Raw genomic sequence first — 27,325 nt, 5'->3', positions numbered from 1 at the left:
AGGACACGACACGACACCTCAGCTCAGCTCAGGACACGACACCTCAACTCAGCTCAGGACACGACACGACAGCTCAGCTCAGGACACGACACGACAGCTCAGCTCAGGACACGACACGACAGCTCAGCTCAGGACATGACACGACACCTCAGCTAAGGACACAACACCTCAGCTAAGGACACGACAACACCTCAGCTAAGGACACGACAACACCTCAGCTAAGGACACGACAACACCTCAGCTAAGGACACGACAACACCTCAGCTAAGGACACACAACACCTCAGCTAAGGACACGACAACACCTCAGCTAAGGACACGACAACACCTCAGCTAATGACACAACACCTCAGCTAAGGACACAACACCTCAGCTAAGGACACAACACCTCAGCTAAGGACACAACACCTCAGCTAAGGACACAACACCTCAGCTAAGGACACAACACCTCAGCTAAGGACACAACACCTCAGCTCAGGACAAAACACAACACCTCAGCTCAGGACACAACACAACACCTCAGCTCAGGACACAACACAACACCTCAGCTCAGGACACAACACAACACCTCAGCTCAGGACACAACACAACACCTCAGCTCAGGACACAACACAACACCTCAGCTCAGGACACAACACAACACCTCAGCTCAGCTCAGGACACAACACCTCAGCTCAGCTCAGGACACAACACAACACCTCAGCTCAGGACACGCCACGACACCTCAGCTCAGGACACGACACGACACCTCAGCTCAGGACACGACACCTCAGCTCAGCTCAGGACACGACACGACACCTCAACTCAGCTCAGGACACAACAGCTCAGCTCAGGACACGACACAACAGCTCAGCTCAGGACACGACACAACAGCTCAGCTCAGGACACGACACAACACCTCAGCTAAGGACACGACAACACCTCAGCTAAGGACACGACAACAGCTCAGCTAAGGACACGACAACACCTCAGCTAAGGACACGACAACACCTCAGCTAAGGACACGACACGACAGCTCAGCTAAGGACACGACACGACACCTTAGCTCAGGACACGACACGACACCTCAGCTCAGGACACGACACGACACCTCAGCTCAGGACACACACCTCAGCTAAGGACCACGACACCTCAGCTCAGGACACGACACGACACCTCAGCTCAGGACACGACATGACACCTCAGCTCAGGACACGACACGACACCTCAGCTCAGGACACGACACGACACCTCAGCTCAGGACATGACACGACACCTCAGCTCAGCTCAGCTCAGGACACGACACCTCAACTCAGCTCAGGACACGACACGACAGCTCAGCTCAGGACACGACACGACAGCTCAGCTAAGGACACAACACCTCAGCTAAGGACACGACAACACCTCAGCTAAGGACACGACAACACCTCAGCTAAGGACACGACAACACCTCAGCTAAGGACACGACAACACCTCAGCTAAGGACACGACACGACACCTCAGCTAAGGACACGACACGACACCTCAGCTAAGGACACGACAACACCTCAGCTAAGGACACGACAACACCTCAGCTAAGGACACGACAACACCTCAGCTAAGGACACGACAACACCTCAGCTCAGGACACGACACCTCAGCTCAGCTCAGGACACGACACGACACGACACCTCAACTCAGCTCAGGACACGACACAACAGCTCAGCTCAGGACACGACACAACAGCTCAGCTAAGGACACGACACAACAGCTCAGCTCAGGACACGACACAACACCTCAGCTAAGGACACGACACAACACCTCAGCTAAGGACACGACAACACCTCAGCTAAGGACACGACAACACCTCAGCTAAGGACACGACACGACACCTCAGCTCAGGACACGACACAACACCTCAGCTAAGGACACGACAACACCTCAGCTAAGGACACGACAACACCTCAGCTAAGGACACGACAACACCTCAGCTAAGGACACGACACGACACCTCAGCTAAGGACACGACACGACACCTCAGCTCAGGACACGACACGACACCTCAGCTCAGGACACGACACGACACCTCAGCTCAGGACACGACACGACACCTCAGCTCAGGACACGACACGACACCTCAGCTCAGGACACGACACGACACCTCAGCTCAGGACACGACACGACACCTCAGCTCAGGACACGACACGACACCTCAGCTCAGCTCAGGACACGACACCTCAACTCAGCTCAGGACACGACACGACAGCTCAGCTCAGGACACGACACGACAGCTCAGCTCAGGACACGGACAGCTCAGCTCAGGACACGACACGACAGCTCAGCTCAGGACATGACACGACACCTCAGCTAAGGACACAACACCTCAGCTAAGGACACGACAACACCTCAGCTAAGGACACGACAACACCTCAGCTAAGGACACGACAACACCTCAGCTAAGGACACGACAACACCTCAGCTAAGGACACGACAACACCTCAGCTAAGGACACGACAACACCTCAGCTAAGGACACGACAACACCTCAGCTAAGGACACGACAACACCTCAGCTAAGGACACGACAACACCTCAGCTAAGGACACGACACCTCAGCTAAGGACACAACACCTCAGCTAAGGACACAACACCTCAGCTAAGGACACAACACCTCAGCTAAGGACACAACACCTCAGCTAAGGACACAACACCTCAGCTAAGGACACAACACCTCAGCTAAGGACACAACACCTCAGCTAAGGACACAACACCTCAGCTCAGGACAAAACACAACACCTCAGCTCAGGACACAACACAACACCTCAGCTCAGGACACAACACAACACCTCAGCTCAGGACACAACACAACACCTCAGCTCAGGACACAACACAACACCTCAGCTCAGGACACAACACAACACCTCAGCTCAGGACACAACACAACACCTCAGCTCAGCTCAGGACACAACACCTCAGCTCAGCTCAGGACACAACACAACACCTCAGCTCAGGACACAACACAACACCTCAGCTCAGGACACGACACGACACCTCAGCTCAGGACAACACCTCAGCTCAGCTCAGGACACGACACGACACGACACCTCAACTCAGCTCAGGACACAACAGCTCAGCTCAGGACACGACACAACAGCTCAGCTCAGGACACGACACAACAGCTCAGCTGAGGACACGACACAACACCTCAGCTAAGGACACGACAACACCTCAGCTAAGGACACGACAACACCTCAGCTAAGGACACGACAACACCTCAGCTAAGGACACGACAACACCTCAGCTAAGGACACGACACGACACCTCAGCTAAGGACACGACACGACACCTTAGCTCAGGACACGACACGACACCTCAGCTCAGGACACGACACGACACCTCAGCTCAGGACACGACACGACACCTCAGCTCAGGACACGACACGACACCTCAGCTCAGGACACGACACGACACCTCAGCTCAGGACACGACATGACACCTCAGCTCAGGACACGACACCTCAGCTCAGGACACGACACGACACCTCAGCTCAGGACATGACACGACACCTCAGCTCAGCTCAGGACACGACACCTCAACTCAGCTCAGGACACGACACGACAGCTCAGCTCAGGACATGACACGACACCTCAGCTAAGGACACAACACCTCAGCTAAGGACACGACAACACCTCAGCTAAGGACACGACAACACCTCAGCTCAGGACACAACACAACACCTCAGCTCAGGACAAAACACAACACCTCAGCTCAGGACACAACACAACACCTCAGCTCAGGACACAACACAACACCTCAGCTCAGGACACAACACAACACCTCAGCTCAGGACACAACACAACACCTCAGCTCAGGACACAACACAACACCTCAGCTCAGGACACAACACAACACCTCAGCTCAGCTCAGGACACAACACCTCAGCTCAGCTCAGGACACAACACAACACCTCAGCTCAGGACACGCCACGACACCTCAGCTCAGGACACGACACGACACCTCAGCTCAGGACACGACACCTCAGCTCAGCTCAGGACACGACACACACGACACCTCAACTCAGCTCAGGACACAACAGCTCAGCTCAGGACACGACACAACAGCTCAGCTCAGGACACAACACAACAGCTCAGCACAGGACACGACACAACACCTCAGCTAAGGACACGACAACACCTCAGCTAAGGACACGACAACACCTCAGCTAAGGACACGACAACACCTCAGCTAAGGACACGACAACACCTCAGCTAAGGACACGACACGACACCTCAGCTAAGGACACGACACGACACCTCAGCTCAGGACACACACGACACCTCAGCTCAGGACACCTCAGCTCAGGACACGACACGACACCTCAGCTCAGGACACGACACGACACCTCAGCTCAGGACACGACACGACACCTCAGCTCAGGACACGACATGACACCTCAGCTCAGCTCAGGACACGACACCTCAGCTCAGGACACACCTCACACGACACCTCAGCTCAGGACATGACACGACACCTCAGCTCAGCTCAGGACACGACACCTCAACTCAGCTCAGGACACGACACGACAGCTCAGCTCAGGACATGACACGACACCTCAGCTAAGGACACAACACCTCAGCTAAGGACACGACAACACCTCAGCTAAGGACACGACAACACCTCAGCTAAGGACACGACAACACCTCAGCTAAGGACACGACAACACCTCAGCTAAGGACACGACAACACCTCAGCTAAGGACACGACAACACCTCAGCTAAGGACACGACACCTCAGCTAAGGACACGACACCTCAGCTAAGGACACAACACCTCAGCTAAGGACACAACACCTCAGCTAAGGACACAACACCTCAGCTAAGGACACAACACCTCAGCTCAGGAGGACACAACACCTCAGCTAAGGACACAACACCTCAGCTCAGGACACAACACAACACCTCAGCTCAGGACACAACACAACACCTCAGCTCAGGACACAACACAACACCTCAGCTCAGGACACAACACAACACCTCAGCTCAGGACACAACACAACACCTCAGCTCAGGACACAACACAACACCTCAGCTCAGGACACAAAACAACACCTCAGCTCAGGACACAACACAACACCTCAGCTCAGGACACAACACAACACCTCAGCTCAGGACACAACACAACACCTCAGCTCAGGACACAACACAACACCTCAGCTCAGGACACAACACAACACCTCAGCTCAGGACACAACACAACACCTCAGCTCAGGACACAACACAACACCTCAGCTAAGGACACGACAACACCTCAGCTAAGGACACGACAACACCTCAGCTAAGGACACGACAACACCTCAGCTAAGGACACGACACCTCAGCTAAGGACACGACACCTCAGCTAAGGACACAACACCTCAGCTAAGGACACAACACCTCAGCTAAGGACACAACACCTCAGCTAAGGACACAACACCTCAGCTAAGGACACAACACCTCAGCTCAGGACACAACACCTCAGCTAAGGACACAACACCTCAGCTAGGAGGACACACACCTCAGCTAAGGACACACACAACACCTCAGCTAAGGACACACAACACCTCAGCTCAGGACACAACACCTCAGCTCAGGACACAACACCTCAGCTCAGGACAAAACACAACACCTCAGCTCAGGACACAACACAACACCTCAGCTCAGCTCAGGACACAACACAACACCTCAGCTCAGGACACAACACAACACCTCAGCTCAGGACACAACACAACACCTCAGCTCAGGACACAACACAACACCTCAGCTCAGGACACAACACAACACCTCAGCTCAGCTCAGGACACAACACCTCAGCTCAGCTCAGGACACAACACAACACCTCAGCTCAGGACACGCCACGACACCTCAGCTCAGGACACGACACGACACCTCAGCTCAGGACACGACACCTCAGCTCAGCTCAGGACACGACACGACACGACACCTCAACTCAGCTCAGGACACAACAGCTCAGCTCAGGACACGACACAACAGCTCAGCTCAGGACACGACACAACAGCTCAGCTCAGGACACGACACAACACCTCAGCTAAGGACACGACAACACCTCAGCTAAGGACACGACAACACCTCAGCTAAGGACACGACAACACCTCAGCTAAGGACACGACAACACCTCAGCTAAGGACACGACCACGACACCTCAGCTAAGGACACGACACGACACCTCAGCTCAGGACACGACACGACACCTCAGCTCAGGACACGACCTCACGACACCTCAGCTCAGGACACGACACGACACCTCAGCTCAGGACACGACCACGACACCTCAGCTCAGGACACGACACGACACCTCAGCTCAGGACACGACATGACACCTCAGCTCAGGACACGACACGACACCTCAGCTCAGGACACGACACGACACCTCAGCTCAGGACATGACACGACACCTCAGCTCAGCTCAGGACACGACACGACAACTCAGCTCAGGACACGACACGACAGCTCAGCTCAGGACATGACACGACACCTCAGCTAAGGACACAACACCTCAGCTAAGGACACGACAACACCTCAGCTAAGGACACGACAACACCTCAGCTAAGGACACGACAACACCTCAGCTAAGGACACGACAACACCTCAGCTAAGGACACGACAACACCTCAGCTAAGGACACGACAACACCTCAGCTAAGGACACGACACCTCAGCTAAGGACACGACACCTCAGCTAAGGACACAACACCTCAGCTAAGGACACAACACCTCAGCTAAGGACACAACACCTCAGCTAAGGACACAACACCTCAGCTAAGGACACAACACCTCAGCTAAGGACACAACACCTCAGCTCAGGACACAACACAACACCTCAGCTCAGGACACAACACAACACCTCAGCTCAGGACACAACACAACACCTCAGCTCAGGACACAACACAACACCTCAGCTCAGGACACAACACAACACCTCAGCTCAGGACACAACACAACACCTCAGCTCAGGACACAAAACAACACCTCAGCTCAGGACACAACACAACACCTCAGCTCAGGACACAACACAACACCTCAGCTCAGGACACAACACAACACCTCAGCTCAGGACACAACACAACACCTCAGCTCAGGACACAACACAACACCTCAGCTCAGGACACAACACAACACCTCAGCTCAGGACACAACACAACACCTCAGCTCAGGACACGACAACACCTCAGCTCAGGACACGACACAACACCTCAGCTAAGGACACGACAACACCTCAGCTAAGGACACGACACCTCAGCTAAGGACACGACACCTCAGCTAAGGACACAACACCTCAGCTAAGGACACAACACCTCAGCTAAGGACACAACACCTCAGCTAAGGACACAACACCTCAGCTAAGGACACAACACCTCAGCTCAGGACACAACACAACACCTCAGCTCAGGACACAACACAACACCTCAGGACACAACACAACACCTCAGCTCAGGACACAACACAACACCTCAGCTCAGGACACAACACAACACCTCAGCTCAGGACACAACACAACACCTCAGCTCAGGACACAACACAACACCTCAGCTCAGGACACAACACAACACCTCAGCTCAGGACACAACACAACACCTCAGCTCAGGACACAACACAACACCTCAGCTCAGGACACAACACAACAACAACACCTCAGCTCAGGACACAACACAACACCTCAGCTCAGGACACAACACAACACCTCAGCTCAGCTCAGGACACAACACCTCAGCTCAGCTCAGGACACAACACAACACCTCAGCTCAGGACACGACCACGACACCTCAGCTCAGGACACGACACGCTCACGACACCTCAACTCAGCTCAGGACACGACACAACAGCTCAGCTCAGGACACGACACAACAGCTCAGCTCAGGACACGACACAACAGCTCAGCTCAGGACACGACAACAGCTCAGCTCAGGACACGACAACAGCTCAGCTCAGGACACGACAACACCTCAGCTAAGGACACGACAACACCTCAGCTAAGGACACGACAACACCTCAGCTAAGGACACGACACGACACCTCAGCTCAGGACACGACACGACACCTCAGCTCAGGACACGACACGACACCTCAGCTCAGGACATGACACGACACCTCAGCTCAGGACACGACACGACACCTCAGCTCAGGACACCACGACCACGACACCTCAGCTCAGGACACGACACGACACCTCAGCTCAGGACACGACACGACACCTCAGCTCAGGACACGACACGACACGACACCTCAGCTCAGGACACGACACGACACCTCAGCTCAGGACACGACACGACACCTCAGCTCAGGACACGACACGACACCTCAGCTCAGGACACGACACCTCAGCTCAGGACACGACACGACACCTCAGCTCAGGACACGACACGACACCTCAGCTCAGGACACGACACGACACCTCAGCTAAGGACACAACACCTCAGCTAAGGACACAACACCTCAGCTAAGGACACAACACCTCAGCTAAGGACACAACACCTCAGCTAAGGACACGACACGACACCTCAGCTCAGGACACGACACGACACCTCAGCTCAGGACACGACACAACACCTCAGCTAAGGACACAACACCTCAGCTAAGGACACAACACCTCAGCTAAGGACACAACACCTCAGCTAAGGACACAACACCTCAGCTAAGGACACAACACCTCAGCTAAGGACACAACACCTCAGCTAAGGACACAACACCTCAGCTCAGGACACAACACAACACCTCAGCTCAGGACACAACACAACACCTCAGCTCAGGACACAACACAACACCTCAGCTCAGGACACAACACAACACCTCAGCTCAGGACACAACACAACACCTCAGCTCAGGACACAACACAACACCTCAGCTCAGGACACAACACAACACCTCAGCTCAGGACACAACACAACACCTCAGCTCAGGACACAACACCTCAGCTCAGGACACAACACAACACCTCAGCTCAGGACACAACACAACACCTCAGCTCAGGACACAACACAACACCTCAGCTCAGGACACAACACAACACCTCAGCTCAGGACACAACACAACACCTCAGCTAAGGACACGACAACACCTCAGCTAAGGACACGACAACACCTCAGCTAAGGACACGACAACACCTCAGCTAAGGACACGACAACACCTCAGCTAAGGACACGACACCTCAGCTAAGGAAGGACACGACACCTCAGCTAAGGACACAACACCTCAGCTAAGGACACAACACCTCAGCTAAGGACACAACACCTCAGCTAAGGACACAACACCTCAGCTAAGGACACAACACCTCAGCTCAGGACACAACACAACACCTCAGCTCAGGACACAACACAACACCTCAGCTCAGGACACAACACAACACCTCAGCTCAGGACACAACACAACACCTCAGCTCAGGACACAACACAACACCACAGCTCAGGACACAACACAACACCTCAGCTCAGGACACAACACAACACCTCAGCTCAGGACACAACACAACACCTCAGCTCAGGACACAACACAACACCTCAGCTCAGGACACAACACAACACCTCAGCTCAGGACACAACACAACACCTCAGCTCAGGACACAACACAACACCTCAGCTCAGGACACAACACAACACCTCAGCTCAGGACACAACACCTCAGCTCAGCTCAGGACACAACACCTCAGCTCAGCTCAGGACACAACACCTCAGCTCAGCTCAGGACACAACACCTCAGCTCAGCTCAGGACAACACCTCAGCTCAGGACAACACCTCAGCTCAGGACAACACCTCAGCTCAGGACACAACACCTCAGCTCAGGACACAACACCTCAGAACACCTCAGCTCAGGACACAACACCTCAGCTCAGGACACAACACCTCAGCTCAGGACACAACACCTCAGCTCAGGACACAACACCTCAGCTCAGGACACAACACCTCAGCTCAGGACACAACACCTCAGCTCAGGACACAACACCTCAGCTCACGACACAACAGCTCAGCTCAGGACACGACACAACAGCTCAGCTCAGGACACGACAACAGCTCAGCTCAGGACACGACACAACACCTCAGCTAAGGACACGACACAACACCTCAGCTAAGGACACGACAACACCTCAGCTAAGGACACGACAACACCTCAGCTAAGGACACGACAACACCTCAGCTAAGGACACGACACGACACCTCAGCTCAGGACACGACATGACACGACACCTCAGCTCAGGACACGACACGACACCTCAGCTCAGGACACGACACGACACCTCAGCTCAGGACACGACACGACACCTCAGCTCAGGACACGACACGACACCTCAGCTCAGGACACGACACGACACCTCAGCTCAGGACACGACACCTCAGCTCAGCTCAGGACACAACACCTCAGCTCAGGACACGACACCTCAGCTCAGGACACGACACCTCAGCTCAGGACACGACACCTCAGCTCAGGACACGACACCTCAGCTCAGGACACGACACCTCAGCTCAGGACACGACACCTCAGCTCAGGACACGACATCTCAGCTCAGGACACGACACCTCAGCTCAGGACACGACACCTCAGCTCAGGACACGACACCTCAGCTCAGGACACGACACCTCAGCTCAGGACACGACACCTCAGCTCAGGACACGACACCTCAGCTCAGGACACGACACCTCAGCTCAGGACACGACACCTCAGCTCACGACACGACACCTCAGCTCACGACACGACACCTCAGCTCAGGACACGACACGACACCTCAGCTCAGGACACGACACCTCAGCTCAGGACACGACACGACACCTCAGCTCAGGACACGACACGACACCTCAGCTCAGGACACGACACGACACCTCAGCTCAGGACACGACACGACACCTCAGCTCAGGACACGACACGACACCTCAGCTCAGGACACGACACGACACCTCAGCTCAGCTCAGGACACAACACAACACCTCAGCTCAGGACACGACACGACACCTCAGCTCAGGACACGACACGACACCTCAGCTCAGGACACGACACGACACCTCAGCTCAGCTCAGGACACAACACCTCAGCTCAGGACAACACAACACCTCAGCTCCTGCTGTAACGGGTGGACCGAAGGCCGATTCCACCAAGCTCTGGCTCACCCTCACGTGTCTGAAGGACGCGCTGTGGTCCTCTGGCAACTTGTTGGTAGGGAAACACATGGAGACCACCCATCAGACAGTGGCCTTGATAGCTACGGAAGCCCTGAGGTGGTATGGACAAAATAAAGCCTCGACCCCAGACAAAGTATCACCCACACCATCTAAGGTCCCGTCCTGACAGTGCTGCAGCGCCGAGGGGAGGGATCTCTTCTGGGCCCTGAAGGATGGGGGCGGAGTTGATTCGGAAGAGCAGGAGGAGGCAAATGTGATAAGGACTCACCTCGTTCCTGCACAAAGGAGAGAAGACCTCTTTTTTAATAAAGGGACTTTTAAACCGTTTACATGTCTTTAAAAGGTATACTCTTGTTTGAATCATAATGTCTTTAAAAGGTATAGTCTTGTTTGAATCATAATGTCTTTAAAAGGTATACTCTTGTTTGAATCATAATGTCTTTAAAAGGTATACTCTTGTTTGAATCATAATGTCTTTAAAAAGGTATACTCGTTTGAATTATAATGTCTTTAAAAGGTATACTCGTTTGAATTATAATGTCTTTAAAAGGTATAGTCTTGTTTGAATCATAATGTCTTTAAAAGGTATAGTCTTGTTTGAATCATAATGTCTTTAAAAGGTATACTCTTGTTTGAATCATAATGTCTTTAAAAGGTATACTCTTGTTTGAATCATAATGTCTTTAAAAGGTATACTCTTGTTTGAATCATAATGTCTTTAAAAGGTATACTCTTGTTTGAATCATAATGTGCACATTTGAAATGGCTTTTACAGATTGGATATGTTTAAAAGTACTCGTTTCTTAGGTTGTTTTATTGTTTTAATAACATGTACTTTTAATATATAAATGTTTCAATGCAGTTTATGCATATTATGTCATTTTAAAGTGTACAAATGATTATGTTAAAAGTATGAGCTATTTTAAGAAACGCTGCGACAATAACAATTTTTCCAAAATAAAATAAATCTGTTCTTATCAGTTTAATATCTGATATGTCCCCTATCTGGGGACAATATATTACATGGATTTTTCCATTATTCAGAATTCTGATTGTTAGCCGTCATAATTCGCTTGTATGAAATGTGGAGCCCCAAGCTACAGGCTTCTGTAGGGCTAAACCTGCCGAGCTGAAAACATGCGATTTAGAAGCGTTCGATTATACGCCCAGGCTTTTATTTGACAATTAGTATCAGCAACGATCTGGAGCCGTCTGTCAGTAATACACACATACATTTATTTTAGCGATCATTTTGGACATGTAGCCTATTGTAATCATTATGGAACTATGTAGCAGGTTAAACCTGGAGCCTGGCGCACGGTTCACGGCGACTGGACCTGTTGTCATACTGTTCCACGATTAGTGAGAATGAAAGTAGATTTGTAGGATTATAGTTCAACCACTATTTCTCCACATTCCAATATTTCATGGATGGAACTTGAATTATGACAACTTTCAGTATGAAACAAAACAGTGCATGTTTTATTCATTGATATACAGTATTTCGTGAGTAGATAGATGCTCTCCACCCAATAGGCCAATTGGTATTTTATGTGCATGATATGAAGTTTATTGTAGTGACTGACTAAGCTTAATTGTAAAAGTATGCCTCAACAGAGCCATGTTTGCTAAAGTCTATTATGCTGAGCACACATTTAGTTAGGCAGCCAGGACCATAGGCAGGGACCACTCCGTAGGCTGCATTGTCGGTCTAGCTCTCACTGCAGTCCAGTGTCATGGACATCTTTGAAGTTTGGCCTCTAGTAATTTAGGAGGGCAACTTTATAAAGGCCTCCTCACAATGACCTTATCATGCAAGGCTCTACAGACAGATTAAAAAAAGATATAGGCTATTTTTATTTCATACATTATTTGTGTTGATGATGTACTAATGAAGTCGAGTGGTTCAACATTAAAATGCATTTTGATTGAACACATAGCTTGAACAAGGCGACGGTCGGTGGAAGTCTGGCGCCACCAAGTGGACAATTATTTCACCTGAGATATTTTGAAAAAGATCAAATGTGTGTCAATATTATCTGCAAATTGTTTCCTTACACCCCTATTTGATAGATTATTATTCCAGATTAGCTGTAAATCTGGTTTTATTAGAATCATTACGTTAGAGCAAGTCTGTCAATGATGCCTAGAAAGTGGTGCAAGTGAGAACAGGTGTTTTCTTCTGGATGTTTTGTTGCATTTCCTTTGAAAACAGCTCATCTGTATTTTTGTACATCCTTTTATTACACATACAAACGGCATAAAAGCGTCAAGGCCGAGTGGCTTCACCACTTTCTAAGCATCATTGACAGACTTGCTCAAACGTAATGATTCTAATAAAAGTAACATCCGGTTAACTTCGTCTCATTTATATTTACAACGGAAGGGGTGCACCGTTCCTGGAGGTACTGCAATACCAGGTCGATGCGTGGAGTGGACGGAGCAAGCCCCTATTCCATCACCCTATTCCAAAAATCAATTTAATATATGGTCCCCAGATAGGGGACGTATCAGATATTAAACTGATAAGAACAGATTTTTTTTCTTTTGGAAAAGTTTTATTGGCACAATTCCTTTAAAAACAGCTCATACATTTTTTACATCATTTATACACATAAAACGGCAACAAAGCATAAAACACAGCATTCGAACGTTACATTTAAATTTGTTAAAAAGTACATGTTGTTAAAACCAATGAAAACAACCATGAATATAAGTACTTTCTTTGTAAAAACATCAAATCTGTAAAAGCCATTTAAAATGTGTACTAATGATCTAACAAAGGTAAAACATTTTTAAGGCATGAAAAACATGTTAAAAAGCCACTTTGTTAAAAAGCTGTCTTCAGTCCCTTGTACAGGAGCGGGGTGAGTCTTTATCAAGCTCACCTCATCCTGCTCTTCTGAATAGATCATCGTCCCGTCCTTCGGGGCCCAGAGGAGATCCCTCCCCTAGGCGCATCGCCCTAGGCGCCGCAGCGCTGTCAGGCCGTGGCCGCCGGGACCTAGGGTGTTGTGGGGGACCCTTCGCCTGGGGTCGAGGCCCCCTTCCTTTCGTACCACCCCAGGGCTTCCGTGGCTACCATGGCCACTGCCTGGGGGGTGGTCTCTACGTTTTTCGCTACCAGCAGGTTACGGGAGGACCACAGTGCTTCCTTCAGGCACGTGAGGGTGGGCCAGAGTTTGGTGAAGGTCTTCGATGGAAGGGGCCTTCGGCCCACCCCATACAGCACGAGCTGAGGGTTTAGGTCCTCCCCTGCTGGCAGACACGAGGAGATCAGGGGGCCTGCTTCCTTCCACAGGTCCCTGGCGGCTCTGCACTCCCAGAGCATGTGCCTCACCGACTCTTCTTGGCCGCAGCCTGGTCGGGGGCACGCGGATGTCCTCGCCATGCCCCGTGAGTGCATAACGGCCCTGACCGGGAGAATCTCGTGGGCAACCATCCAGGACAGGTCCCGATGCCGATTCAGGAGAGCAGGATGGGCCACGTTGCGCCAAACCGTTGTGGTTCCCGATCCTGCACAAGAGAGAGAAGAGAGCGGTGTTTTGTTAAGACCGTGACTGTTTCTTTTTCCAGTTTAAAATGTCTTAAAAACTTCTGGAGCTGGACGTAGGGCGGGGGTAGCAGGAAAGAGACTGGGGCTCGCAGGTCGACTGGGATCAGCCTCAGAGTCCTGAGGTAAGATCCCAGCCAGAACCGTGCGAGGGCCTGTGTCTTGTTGTTGACCGGGGAGGTGGCCAGAGTCAGATGTAACGCTGTGTAGCGGCTGCCCAGGAACAAGTAGAGGTCAGGCATGCCTTTCCCCCCCTTGGACCTGGGCCTCTTGACCACCTCCCTCCTCAGCCTCTCCCACTTGCCTCCCCACAGGAAGTAAAAAAGCATTCGCTCCAGGTCTAAAATACTCCTTCGAGGGGGGATAAAAACAGAACTGATTAATAAAAGCACAGGTAAAATCACAGCTTTAATGATTAAAACCTTGCCCTCCAAAGTCAGCTGTCGTAGTCCCCAAAAACCCAGTCTCTGTCTTACAGTCCCCAGGATTCCACTCCAGTTACCGCTCCCCTCCTCCCCCGGTCAAACTTTACCCCAGTACCCTTATGGTACCCTTATTATACCCTTAAATTGCTCTTTTAGCCAATTGTACTTTTATGGGGAGGGATTTTAACGTGCTAAATGTGTATGGTTTTAACGATAAACATGACCGGTGCACACTTTTAGAAGACCTGCAGTCCCACATGTTAGGGAGGGATCCTCTAGTGGTGGGTGGGGATTTTAACTGTGTTTTAAGTAGAGCAGACAGGAGAGGGGCAGGAGGGGATTTTAAGGTAGACAGGTCAAGTGTTTTATTGCAAGGGCTGTGCAGGGATTTTAAACTGACTGACTGTTTTAAAACCCTGCATCCAAGAGAGGAGGGCTTCACCTGGACCAGTGGTGACGGCACCAGAGCCTCTCGCATTGATTATCTGTTTACCCGGGACTGTCCCCCAACTGATGCTAGAATAACCCCTGCCTTCTTCTCAGATCACGTAATGCTGACGTGCACCCTTTCACTATCTTCGGGTGTGACCGTGGGAAGAGGGCCCTGGAAATTGAACTGCTCCCTTTTAGAAGACGATAGAGTAGTTAGTCAGTACAGAGAGCAGTTCAGCCAGTGGCAGACGCTACAGGACTTCTTTGACACGCGAGCACAGTGGTGGGAAATGGTGAAGGGAAGGACGAGGACCTTCTTTAGAGAGATAGGAAAGAAAAAAAGCAAAGAAAAAGATAGACGCATGGTGGGACTGCAAAAGCGACTGGAAAGGTATTTTAACCTATGCCAACAGGGCCTTGATTTTAACCAAGAAATTAAAGAAGTAAAAAACGAAATGGCATTTTTAGCAGAACAGAGAAGCAAGGGGGTTATTTTAAGATGCAAGGAAAGGGAATTAGAAGAGGGGGAGAAGTGCACAAGGTACTTTTTTAAGAAAATAGTTAGTAAGGGTAGGTTAATGACTCGTTTAAAAAATAAAGATGGGGTTTTAAAAACAGATACAGAAGGAATAAAAGAAGTAGTTGAGGATTTTTATGGGGAACTGTTTGGGGCAAAAGATGTGTGCGAAGAAACAATGGGGGACCTTTTAACATACATCGACAAGACCCTACCCAATACAGACGACCTGACAAAAGACCTGACGAGGACAGAAATTGACCAAGGACTGAAACATTTTAAGAGGGGTAAATCACCGGGGGAGGACGGCCTCCCTTTGGAGTTTTATTTGACCTTTTGGGATGTTTTAGCCGACGAACTTCTGACTGTTTTTACCGACTTCGAACACCTTGACAGACTACCCGACAGTTTTAGAGTGGGGATCGTGACTCTTTTATACAAAAAAAACGACAGGACGGACCTGAAAACTGAGACCGATTACCCTTTTAAACTTTGACTGTAAACTTTTTACCAAGATTTTAACACTCAGAATGTCTTCTGTTTTAGGGGAGGTGATCCACCCGGATCAAACCTGTGCCGTGCCCGGAAGGAAGATCACGGACAGCCTGATACTGATCCGAGATGCCATCTGTTACGCGAGAGACAGAAACATGCGGCTTGTAGTCCTAAATTTAGATTTTGAAAAAGCCTTTGATCGGGTCTCGCACCAGTACCTCTTTAAGGTACTGCAAAAAATGGGTTTCCCGGACAGGTTCTTAGCTTGGGTGGGACTGCTGTATGGGGACATCACCAGCAAAATCCTTGTAAATGGGCATCTGTCAAAAGCAGTGGGAGTACACTGCGGCGTCCGTCAGGGCTGTCCGTTATCTCCTCTTCTGTTCGTGGCCTGTATTGAACCACTGGCACAGGTCTTGAGAAGGGACCAAGGGATCAGCGGGGTGGGTATCCCGGGGAGTGGGGGGATGACCGCCAAGTGCGTCTTTTACATGGACGACGTCAACATTTTATGTACCGACCTTTTATCCGTCGACAGGACCCTGGACAGGACTGACTGGTACGGACGAGCCTCTGGGGCGAGACTGAACAGAGACAAGACAGAGGCCCAATTCTTCGGACCGTGGGCAGACCCAGACTGATAAGAACAGATACTACACTTGATCTTAGCCAAAAGGCCGAGAAGCGATACCGCAATGCTTTCGGGAGGAAGGTGCCGTTCTCAGACACGTCAAATCCGGTGACAGTTACACCTAAATGAGCTCTGTACACTTTACAACAAATATCAAAGATGATGCTATTTAATAGAAATGGTGACATAGACTGGGAGTTGATCAACGTCGGGAAAATACTTTTCACTGTTACAAAGTAACATATTGTAAGGTTCCAAAGTGACGTGAACATCCGCCCTCCAATCGAAAACGAAACAAATCCTTATTGAGTTCAAACCAGATTTACAGCTAAATTGGAATAATAATCTAGCAAATAGGGGTTGGAGAAATAATGAATATTGACATAACATGTTATCTTTTATATATTATATCAGGAAGCGTTGATGCCACAAGGGAACTAAAATAATTGTCCACTTGGTGGCGCCAGACTTCCACCGACCGTCGCCTCTCCTATGTGGTCAATCAAAACGCATTTGAATGTTGAACCACTTTAAAAAATATATTTAACTAGGCAAGTCAATTCAGAACAAATTCTTATTTTCAATGACGGCCTAGGAACAGTGGATTAACTGCCTTGTTCAGGGGGAAGAACAATAGATTTGTACCGTGTCAGCTCAGGGATTTGATCCAGCAACCTCTCAGTTACTGGCCCAATGCTCTAACTACTAGGCTATTTGCCGCCCCAGTTGACTTCAATACATACACCATCAATAGCCTTTTTTTAATCTCTGTAGAGTCTTGCATGATAAGGTCATTGTGAGGAGGCCTTTATAAAGTTGCCCTCCTAAATTACTAGAGGCCAAACTTCAAAGATGTCCATGGCACTGGACTGCAGTGAGAGCTAGACCGACAATGCAGCCTACGGAGTGGTCCCTGCCTATGGTCCTGGCTGCCTAACTAAATGTGTGCTCAGCATAATACACTTTAGCAAACATGGCTCTGTTGAGGCATACTTTTACAATTAAGCTTAGTCAGTCACTACAATAAACTTCATATCATGCACATAAATTGCCATTACGCAGAAAATACTTTATATTGATGAATAAAAACTACACTGGTTTGATTCATCCTGAAAGTTAGGTTTAGGCTACTACATGACACTGTCCCTGTACCCATCATGAGGTTCCTACAACCTAATTCAACAGCAGCAGTATAATAATAGCGAGGCACCGGGATCCTCATCTCTCCCAAGTGGTCATTCTCTCTTTCTCCCCTTACCCATCTGTCTATCGCCTCCTTTGAATTCCATGCTGTCACAGTTACCAGCCCTTTCAAGCTTAACATCCTTATCATTTATCGCCCTCCAGGTTCCCTCGGAGAGTTCATCAATGAGCTTGATGCCTTGATAAGCTCCTTTCCTGAGGACGGCTCACCTCTCACAGTTCTGGGCGACTTTAAGTGGTAATAACCATGTGGAAACAGCCTTAGGGTGTTATAACCATGTGGAAACAGCCTTAGGGTGTTATAACCATGTGGAAACAGCCTTAGGGTGTTATAACCATGTGGAAACAGCCTTAGGGTGTTATAACCATGTGGAAACAGCCTTAGGGTGTTATAACCATAGTAGTGATAATAACCATGTGGAAACAGCCTTAGGGTGTTATAACCATAGTAGTGATAATAACTATGTGGAAACAGCCTTAGGGTGTTATAACCAAGTGGAAGCAGCCTTAGGGTGTTATAACCATAGTGGTGATAATAACCATGTGGAAAGAGCCTTAGGGTGTTATAACCATAGTGGTGGTAATAACCATGTGGAAACAGCCTTAGGGTGTTATAATCATAGTAGTGATAATAACCATGTGGAAACAGCCTTAGGGTGTTATAACCATGTGGAAACAGCCTTAGGGTGTTATAACCATAGTAGTGGTAATAACCATGTGGAAACAGCCTTAGGGTGTTATAACCATGTGGAAACAGCCTTAGGGTGTTATAACCATAGTAGTGATAATAACCATGTGGAAACAGCCTTAGGGTGTTATAACCATGTGGAAACAGCCTTAGGGTGTTATAACCATAGCAGTGATAATAACCATGTGGAAACAGGCTTAGGGTGTTATAACCATAGTAGTGATAATAACCATGTGGAAACAGCCTTAGGGTGTTATAACCATGTGGAAACAGCCTTAGGGTGTTATAACCATAGCAGTGATATAACCATAGTACTGATAATAACCATGTGGAAACAGCCTTAGGGTGTTATAACCAGGGTGTTATAACCAGTGATAATGGAAACAGCCTTAGGGTGTTATAACCTTAGGGTGTTATAGTAGTGATAATAACCATGTGGAAACAGCCTTAGGGTGTTATAACCATGTGGAAACAGCCTTAGGGTGTTATAACCATAGCAGTGATAATAACCATGTGGAAACAGCCTTAGGGTGTTATAACCATAGTGGTGGTAATAACCATGTGGAAACAGCCTTAGGGTGTTATAACCATGGGTGTTATAACCATGTGGAAGCAGCCTTAGGTGGTGTCTTAGGGTGTTATAACCATAGCAGTGATAATAACCATGTGGAAACAGCCTTAGGGTGTTATAACCATGTGGAAAACAGCCTTAGGGTGTTATAACCTTAGGGTGTTATGTGGAAACAGCCTATAACCATGTGGAAGCAGGTGTTATAACCATGTGGAAGCAGCCTTGGAAACAGTAATAACCTTGGAAGCAGGTGTTATATAACCATGTGGAAACAGCCTTGGGGTGTTATAACCATGTGGAAGCAGCCTTAGGGTGTTATAACCATGTGGAAACAGCCTTAGGGTGTTATAACCATGTGGAAACAGCCTTAGGGTGTTATAACCATGTGGAAGCAGCCTTAGGGTGTTATAACCATGTGGAAGCAGCCTTAGGGTGTTATAACCATGTGGAAGCAGCCTTAGGGTGTTATAACCAGTGGTGGTAATTAGAGGTCGACCGATTATGATTTTTCAACGCAGATACTGATTATTGGGAGGACCAAAAAAGCCGATACAGATTTAAATCGGACAATTTTTATTTATTTGTAATAATGACAATTACAGCAATACTGAATGAACAATTATTTTAACTTAATATAATACATCAATAAAATCAATTTAGCCTCAAATAAATAATGAAACATGTTCAATTTGGTTTAAAATAATGCAAAGTGTTGGAGAAGTAAAAGTGCAATAGCTAACGTTTCAGTTCCTTGCTCAGAACATGAGAACATATGAAAGCTGGTGGTTCCTTTTAACATGAGTCTTCAATATTCCCAGGTAAGAAGTTTTAGGTTGTAGTTATTATAGGACTATACCATTTGTATTTCATTAACCTTTGACTATTGGATGTTCTTATAGGCACTTTAGTATTGCCAGTGTAACTGTATAGCTTCCGTCCCTCTCTTTGCCCCTACCTGGGCTCGAACCAGGAACACAACAGCCACCCTCGAGGCAGCGTTACCCATGCAGAGCAAGTCTCGGAGCGAGTGAAGTTTGAAAAGCTATTAGCACGCGCTAACTAGCTAGCCATTTCACTTCGGTTACACCAGCCTCGTCCCGGGAGTTGATAGGTTTGAAGTCATAAACAGCGCAATGCTTGACTCACAACGAAGAGCTTGCTGGCAAAACGCACGGAAGTGCTGTTTGAATTAATGTTTACGAACCTGCTTCTGCCTACCACCTCTCAGTCAGCTATGTAGATACTTGTATGCTCAGTCAGATTATACGCAACGCAGGACACGCTAGATAATATCTAGTAATATCAACCATGTGTAGTACACTAGTGATTATGAATGATTGATTGATTTTTATAAGATAAGTTTAATGGTAGCTAGCAACTTACCTTGCCTTACTGCATTCTTGTAAAAGGCAGGCTGCTCGTGGAGTGCAACAAGAGGCAGGTCGTTATGTTGGACTAGTTAACTGTAAGTTTGCAAGAATGGATCCCCCGAGCTGACAAGGTGAAAATCTGTCATTCTGCCCCTGAACGAGGCAGTTAACCCACTGTTCCTAGGCCGTCGGTGAAAATAAGAATGTGTTCTTAACTGACTTGCCTAGTTAAATAAAAGGTGTAAAAAAATAATAATAATTCAAACAAAATCGGCCATTCCGATTAATCGGTCGACCTCTAGTGGTAATAACCATGTATACTGTACATACAAAGAGGTGGAAGACAGGAAAGAGATTAAAGGGAAATAGTGTATAATATGGATGTCCTATTTGCCCATCTGTCTGATTGTCTCTGTCTCTCTCTGTGTTATGGAAGGCACTATGAATGACAAGAATGGTCCATGTATATATGAACTATTCCTTCTCATAAGAAACGGTTTGAATATTCAGAGATGTTGAACTGGACACACTGCTCTTCCCAAGTCCTTAATTAATGTCAGCCCTAAGGATGGAAAAGAGAAACAATTCCCCCAGGAAACACTGGGGTATAAGCCTATAGAGAGCCTCAGGCTGGACCAACCGGGGCTGCAGTAGGAAATCACCAGAGACTCGTGTGATAGCAACGGAAGACCATGTCCTGTGATTAGTGAGGTCCGGTGATTTCATTGTGACGTCACCAGAAGAGTGTGGTCCTGCGATTGTGACGTCACCGGAAAAGCCTGTTCCAGAAGGAGAGGAATGTGGTGGAGTTGAAGGCACCGATGAAGATGAGTAGCAGCAGATAGAGACTCATCATAATGGCAAAGTGATGTCTGACCAGCCATGACCTGCCCCGGGAATGTCTGGAAACAAATCATAAAAATCACGTCACACAAGTTATCATCTCTAAAAAAAAGTTTAAAAATCACAACAGAAGTCAAATGGTCCTATCCGAGAGAAAATCTGAAGCAGTGACAGAACTGTCATCCTGTTGAAATGTTTATCAGTTCTACTAATGTACTGGCAACTCACCACAACACCAATAGAGGGGAGCAAAGATAGTTGTATTATCACCATACTGTTTACAGCCTAAGCCTTCACAGGTCCGTTCCCAAATGGACCTGGGGCTTTCCCATCCGGATCCCATATGCATTACATTTATTATTTGACCCTGCTGGTCATCTATTAACTTTTTAACATCTTGGCCATGTTCTGTTATAATCTCCACCCGGCACAGCCAGAAGAGGACTGGCCACCCCCGAGAGCCTGGTTCCTCTCCAGGTTTCTTCCTAAATTCTGGCCTTTCTGGGGAGTTTTTCCAAGCCACCGTGCTTCTACACCTGCATTGCTTGCCGTTTGGAGTTTTAGGCTGGGTTTCTTTACAGCACTTTGTGACATCTGCTTGATTTTTTAAATATAGAAACCCGTTCCAAATGGACCCGAGGACCTAGTTGGATCCATACCCGGTCCGATCAGTTAGGGAAGCTGCAGCAATCTTCTCGGAGAGTCCACTAGCAGGTACTAACCTGGACAGGTGTCTTCTCGGAGAGTCCACTAGCAGGTACTAACCTGGACAGGTGTCTTCTCGGAGAGTCCACTAGCAGGTACTAACCTGGACAGGTGTCTTCTCGGAGAGTCCACTAGCAGGTACTAACCTGGACAGGTGTCTTCTCGGAGAGTCCACTAGCAGGTACTAACCTGGACAGGTGTCTTCTCGGAGAGTCCACTAGCAGGTACTAACCTGGACAGGTGTCTTCTCGGAGAGTCCACTAGCAGGTACTAACCTGGACAGGTGTCTTCTCGGAGAGTCCACTAGCAGGTACTAACCTGGACAGGTGTCTTCTCGGAGAGTCCACTAGCAGGTACTAACCTGGACAGGTGTCTTCTCTGAGAGTACACTAGCAGGTACTAACCTGGACAGGTGTCTTCTCTGAGAGTACACTAGCAGGTATTTGACTCGGAGCAGCTGATTGTTGGTGACCACAAAGTACTTCTGAGGGACCTCTCCTCCTTCACTGTTCCTGGCTCTGGAGCGCTGACGGTCAATGGTCTCCGAGTCTGAAACCGGTTTAGGGAAATTATTACTGACATTTACTGGACTTTGAGAGGCAGCCATCGTTGACATGATATTGTTGCACGGTCCACTCATTTGTTATGAGGTCGATGTTGTGCGAGAGGCAAACACCAAGAGAACTGACATGGGTAGAGGGGACTAGAGGAGACTCAGGGTGCCTAAGTAAATAAAGAGTGTTGTGTAAACGTTCTGGACAAAGCTCTGACCTTTCCTCTTCACCTGGCACTTAACGTCTGGGTGGTCGATGACCTCACACACGGCGACACAGCTTAGCAACGGTCCCAGGAGACTGTCACGCCAACCGTTGCCATGGGGACTGTAGAGGACCGCCATGCTGAGGTCACTGGTGAGGTAGGTGCCCTCTCCGAACAACGACGTCTGTCAAGAAATCCCACCCCCAAAAAAAACAAGTCTGTCAGAAATGCAACTTCATCCATCCAAGTCCATTCCTTTTGTGTAGCTAATACTGGCTTTTGTCTAAACATAACAATTATCTGTGGAATTATTCATCAACCAACCAAAAAAAAATATCAGCAATCTGAAAATATATACTCAAGCAGGGCTACTGGGAACCCCAAAGAAATATAAGGATCATTAGTCATCACAGGACTGGTGAAGCTACCATCTTACTGTCACATTAACTGACCTTGTTGAGGTGGCAGTGTAGTCCGTTGTGGATGATAGAATGGAAGTTCTCCAGTCGGCTGCCGTGGAATGCATAGAAGAGGTCGCGTCCCGCCCGTGTCTTCTCAAACTTGGCGTTCATCTGGTCGCAGTACTCCAGCTCAAACAGGAAGTCTGGAACAGGGGTGGAGATCCCCTCACTCTCCGTCAGGTTACACAGCTTGGCATACTATTGGAGGGCAGAGAAGGCAGTGGAAAGGACATCTGTCAAGTGCAGTGTGTATCCTGCACACTTCTTTTCTTTTGAGATATTATTGCCTTTACCTCGTCTTTCTGTAGTGTTTTCACAGCAAAGCTCTTGGAGGAGAGAACCCAGTGTGTGAGGGCCAGATGATGGTCAGCTTCACCAGGTCTCAGTCTCACCAGCTCCCTCACACCAGGCAAACTGCTGACATCTGACAGCTGGAAGGAACACAAGAGCAGTGTCATGTTCATTAGGCACCAAACGTAAGAAAACTGACTGAAACATAGAGGCACTAACTGGACTTAAGAAATGCTACATTTAATTTTTCACTGCAAAAGGTTCTAAAAAAAATGTCTGTTGTATGCCCTAATGAACACGACCCAGACAATAACTAGTAGACTCCGCTATAACACAGAACAGGTGTAGGACAGGTGCACAGTGATGGTGAATAATATGCTTGACTTTTAGGCAGAGAGCCTGTACCTGAAGGTTTGAATTATAAGTCAAGCCTTATCTTTGATATGGAAAATATCAGTGTTTTCTGTCCTGTCCAATTCCTCACCAGCTCATCAAACTCCTTGGTGTCTCGGTCTCTGATGTATCTGGGGGGATAGGGTCTGAGAACTGAGTCCCGCTTGTAGTTCTGAGCAGCTGCCACAAACAGGCTGCATCTCAGATCAGCGGCTACTGGGTCCCTGTGAAGACAGGAACACACCAGCTCTCTGACTGCATCCGGTGGGAGTGGTGGCTGCATTCCCAACACTGTAGACACAGGAGATAAGATACATTGTGTTTCAGGTCTTAGGCATGGGACACAACATCATAGACAGATAATAATAGACCTGAATAAACAGGTTATTGATTGAGAGAACAGTGCTACTTACTGTATGAAACCATTCAAAATGTGCCTGTATCCTTCTAATCAGAAATGATTCAGAAAAGGATTATTGACCTAGTTGTCTTGTTAACTTAATATAATAAAAGTATTTGGTGGTAAAGGTTGAGTGCAAATAGCGTGAAAACTTTCACGCCAGCCACAGGCTATAGTTAGTTAGCTAGTGATGTTTACATAGTTGTGCCCACATATGTCAACAAAAGCTGTTAGTTCATTACGACAATGTTAAACAATCAATACGCTTCGTTTGAAGAGACAACATTTTACTTTACAAACGTATCTTAGGCTTTCCCTTAAAAACCCTTGGGTCAGTCAAAAACTCAATAACAAAGAGTGAAGACGAAAGAGTTAGCTAGCTAACGTTAGCTAACTAGATGAAGCTAGGTAGCTAGATGAATAGCTACCGTTAGCTTAGCACAAGTTAATTAACATATCCGACGGACAGCAACAACAACAAAAATCTGTCTCAACAAACAATACCAAACCATATGTATATAGACTTGTCAACTAACAAGTAATAACTATACTTTTCAGGAAAATTAAAAACACTGAGTACTTGAAAAACATACCTGACTGAGACACAAGTAGCCAAGCTAGCTAGGTATTGACTAGCCGTCACATAGATACTTTTTAAAGGAGATGGGAAACTCCATTGGACTCGTATTAACGCCCACTGTACGTTGTTAATGTGCCACGCGGTGGATTATGGGTAAGACATTCTCTGCTTCAATGGGAGTCAATTGGGCGCCAAGCACCAAAACCCATTATTAGCACGAATTGCGTAAAAAAAGAAGCAAAACATTGCAACAACAAAACACGTAACTTGTCCTCTGTAATGTCTTTTTGACATTGAAATCGTCACATAACATACTTCCGAATAAAATAGGCAAGTTTCTCGACTCATATTTTTTAAAGAGTATATTTTATTATATATTTACTTTATTCATAATACAAAAATCAACTTACATAGCTACATCAAACATGTCTAGCAAACAAAACACAGGTATTAACAATGCTCAAACATACAAAAAAATAAAATACAAAAAATAAACAATTTAAGTGCAATTATATTCACTCTGAAAATATCTTATTATAATGATTAATGAAGATGTTATTCTTGTTGTTATTCACTAGGGTTAGTGTTCTAATAAGATAATTAAACTCAATCAGAAAAAAATGTAATTTTGGTATAGAATTTTTGTTTGTGTATAAAGTATTTGGCAACAAGAATTTAAAAATTAACAATAATTTCCGTGGTTTTGTTATCATTGCAATAGTAACATATTATATATTTTATGTTAAAATTATAGGCAGTGTTCATAATGGTAAATAAGTACTTTGCAAGGTTTTCCCAAAATTCTGACACAAATTTACATTCAAAGAATAAGGGAGACAGATTTTTCTTTTTCACAGAAAACGCAGATATCATCAATAGCCACAAATTTGGAAATCATAGAATTACTCTTTGACTTTTAGAATGGATTGCGTGACGCAACATGACAACGTGAACGCGATTGATCGACAGCCTGCTGGGCGGAGCGTTATACTGTATGTTTTTGCATTCCATTTCCGCTGGAATTCGTATCTCCTGCTTTTCTATTATCTCTGGCCATACTTCCTCTAGTCAGAACCAGTGGCAGCAGCTAACCGATTCCAATAGTGTGTAACTGCAGCTCATAATTCGGGGCGTTCTGCACTCTTTTGAATGTGGGTCAAAAGGAAATAAAAGTATTACCTGAGTTTTTTCACTCCCGCCTGCCCTCACAGTCGTTAACATACCTGCGGGAAAACAGTGCACGACAAGGGGAGATAGAGATATTGTTGATATATATGATTGTTGATATTATCCATATTGAAATCATTCAATTTCCAAAGTATTATTTGGCAATATGTACATTGTTAGGTCATGACAATCAAGTAATTGAAATATAATTGAGAGAGAGGGAGAGGTCGCAGTTGAAAATGAGAACTTGTTCTCAACTAGCCTACCTGGTTAAATAAAGGTGAAATTAAAAAAATTGAGTGGATGTCAGTTTACTGTGTGATCTGCTCAGAGGTCCAGATCTTTATGGTGGAATTGAGGACCATTCCTGCATCTGCAGGAACCCCTCTTTATATTGGTTACTTTTTTTACGCAGCCACTGTCTATTGGTGTCCTGGCTAGCTAGCTACCTGTGTTGCTTCATGTCGGCGGTTGGCATCCAACGTGTTATGGTCAGTGATGCGAATTTAGCAATTTTGTTGCTAGATTTAGCAACTTTTTTTCCAAACAGCACCTAGCAACAAATTGAGCTACTTTCAAAAATGTATTTGGAACTTTTAGCAACTTTTGAAAAGTGACTCAAACGCTAAAATGCACGCATTTTCCCGCAAAATGATACAGAAAACTATTTTCTGTCACACTCAGTCACAACACACGTGCCTGGCTGCAAACGTGCATTTTGAGTGA

At 47.5% G+C, this 27,325-nt stretch overlaps 1 protein-coding gene, 1 non-coding gene and 2 pseudogenes across 3 annotated transcripts; 1 reads left to right on the top strand and 3 right to left on the bottom strand.

Moving 5' to 3' along the window:
* The first annotated feature begins 12,058 nt into the window (after positions 1–12,058).
* LOC135573459 (U2 spliceosomal RNA) lies at positions 12,059–12,241 on the top strand. The gene has a single exon (XR_010464768.1). It is a non-coding gene; the product is annotated as a U2 spliceosomal RNA (small nuclear RNA).
* A 1,257-nt stretch (positions 12,242–13,498) lies between these two features.
* On the bottom strand, positions 13,499–13,675 carry LOC135573454 (U2 spliceosomal RNA; annotated as a pseudogene).
* A 3,450-nt stretch (positions 13,676–17,125) lies between these two features.
* Positions 17,126–17,226, bottom strand: LOC135573461 (U2 spliceosomal RNA; annotated as a pseudogene).
* A 2,960-nt stretch (positions 17,227–20,186) lies between these two features.
* Positions 20,187–25,552, bottom strand: LOC115121525 (protein mono-ADP-ribosyltransferase PARP16-like). 2 transcript variants are annotated; one of them, XM_029650628.2, is made up of 7 exons: positions 25,446–25,552; positions 24,544–24,743; positions 24,062–24,199; positions 23,760–23,966; positions 23,320–23,491; positions 22,953–23,097; positions 20,187–21,902 (listed from the first exon to the last, which is right to left on the bottom strand). In XM_029650628.2, the coding sequence occupies exons 2-7, from the start codon at positions 24,733–24,735 to the stop codon at positions 21,767–21,769; spliced, it is 990 nt and encodes a 329-aa protein (XP_029506488.1). In that variant the 5' UTR covers positions 24,736–24,743; positions 25,446–25,552; the 3' UTR covers positions 20,187–21,766. The 2 variants fall into 2 exon arrangements, with proteins under 2 accessions (XP_029506488.1, XP_029506489.1); XM_029650629.2 differs by having other exon boundaries at positions 21,842–21,902; positions 23,333–23,491.
* Positions 25,553–27,325: the final 1,773 nt, after the last annotated feature.

This window comes from Oncorhynchus nerka, linkage group LG9a (assembly GCF_034236695.1).
Source record: "Oncorhynchus nerka isolate Pitt River linkage group LG9a, Oner_Uvic_2.0, whole genome shotgun sequence".
Taxonomy (NCBI): Eukaryota; Metazoa; Chordata; class Actinopteri; order Salmoniformes; family Salmonidae; genus Oncorhynchus; species Oncorhynchus nerka.
This window is presented reverse-complemented; position numbering and strand designations above follow the sequence as displayed.

Bases quoted from the DNA above. Each gene is read 5' to 3' on its own strand.
- LOC115121525 (XM_029650628.2), bottom strand. From the start codon at position 24,735: ATGCAGCCACCACTCCCACCGGATGCAGTCAGAGAGCTGGTGTGTTCC. The intron at 23,967-24,061 runs GTAAAGGCAATA...GCCCTCCAATAG, and splicing joins AAACACTACAGAAAGACGAG to TATGCCAAGCTGTGTAACCT. The intron at 23,098-23,319 runs GTCAGAGCTTTG...AACCGGTTTCAG, and splicing joins GTGCCAGGTGAAGAGGAAAG to ACTCGGAGACCATTGACCGT.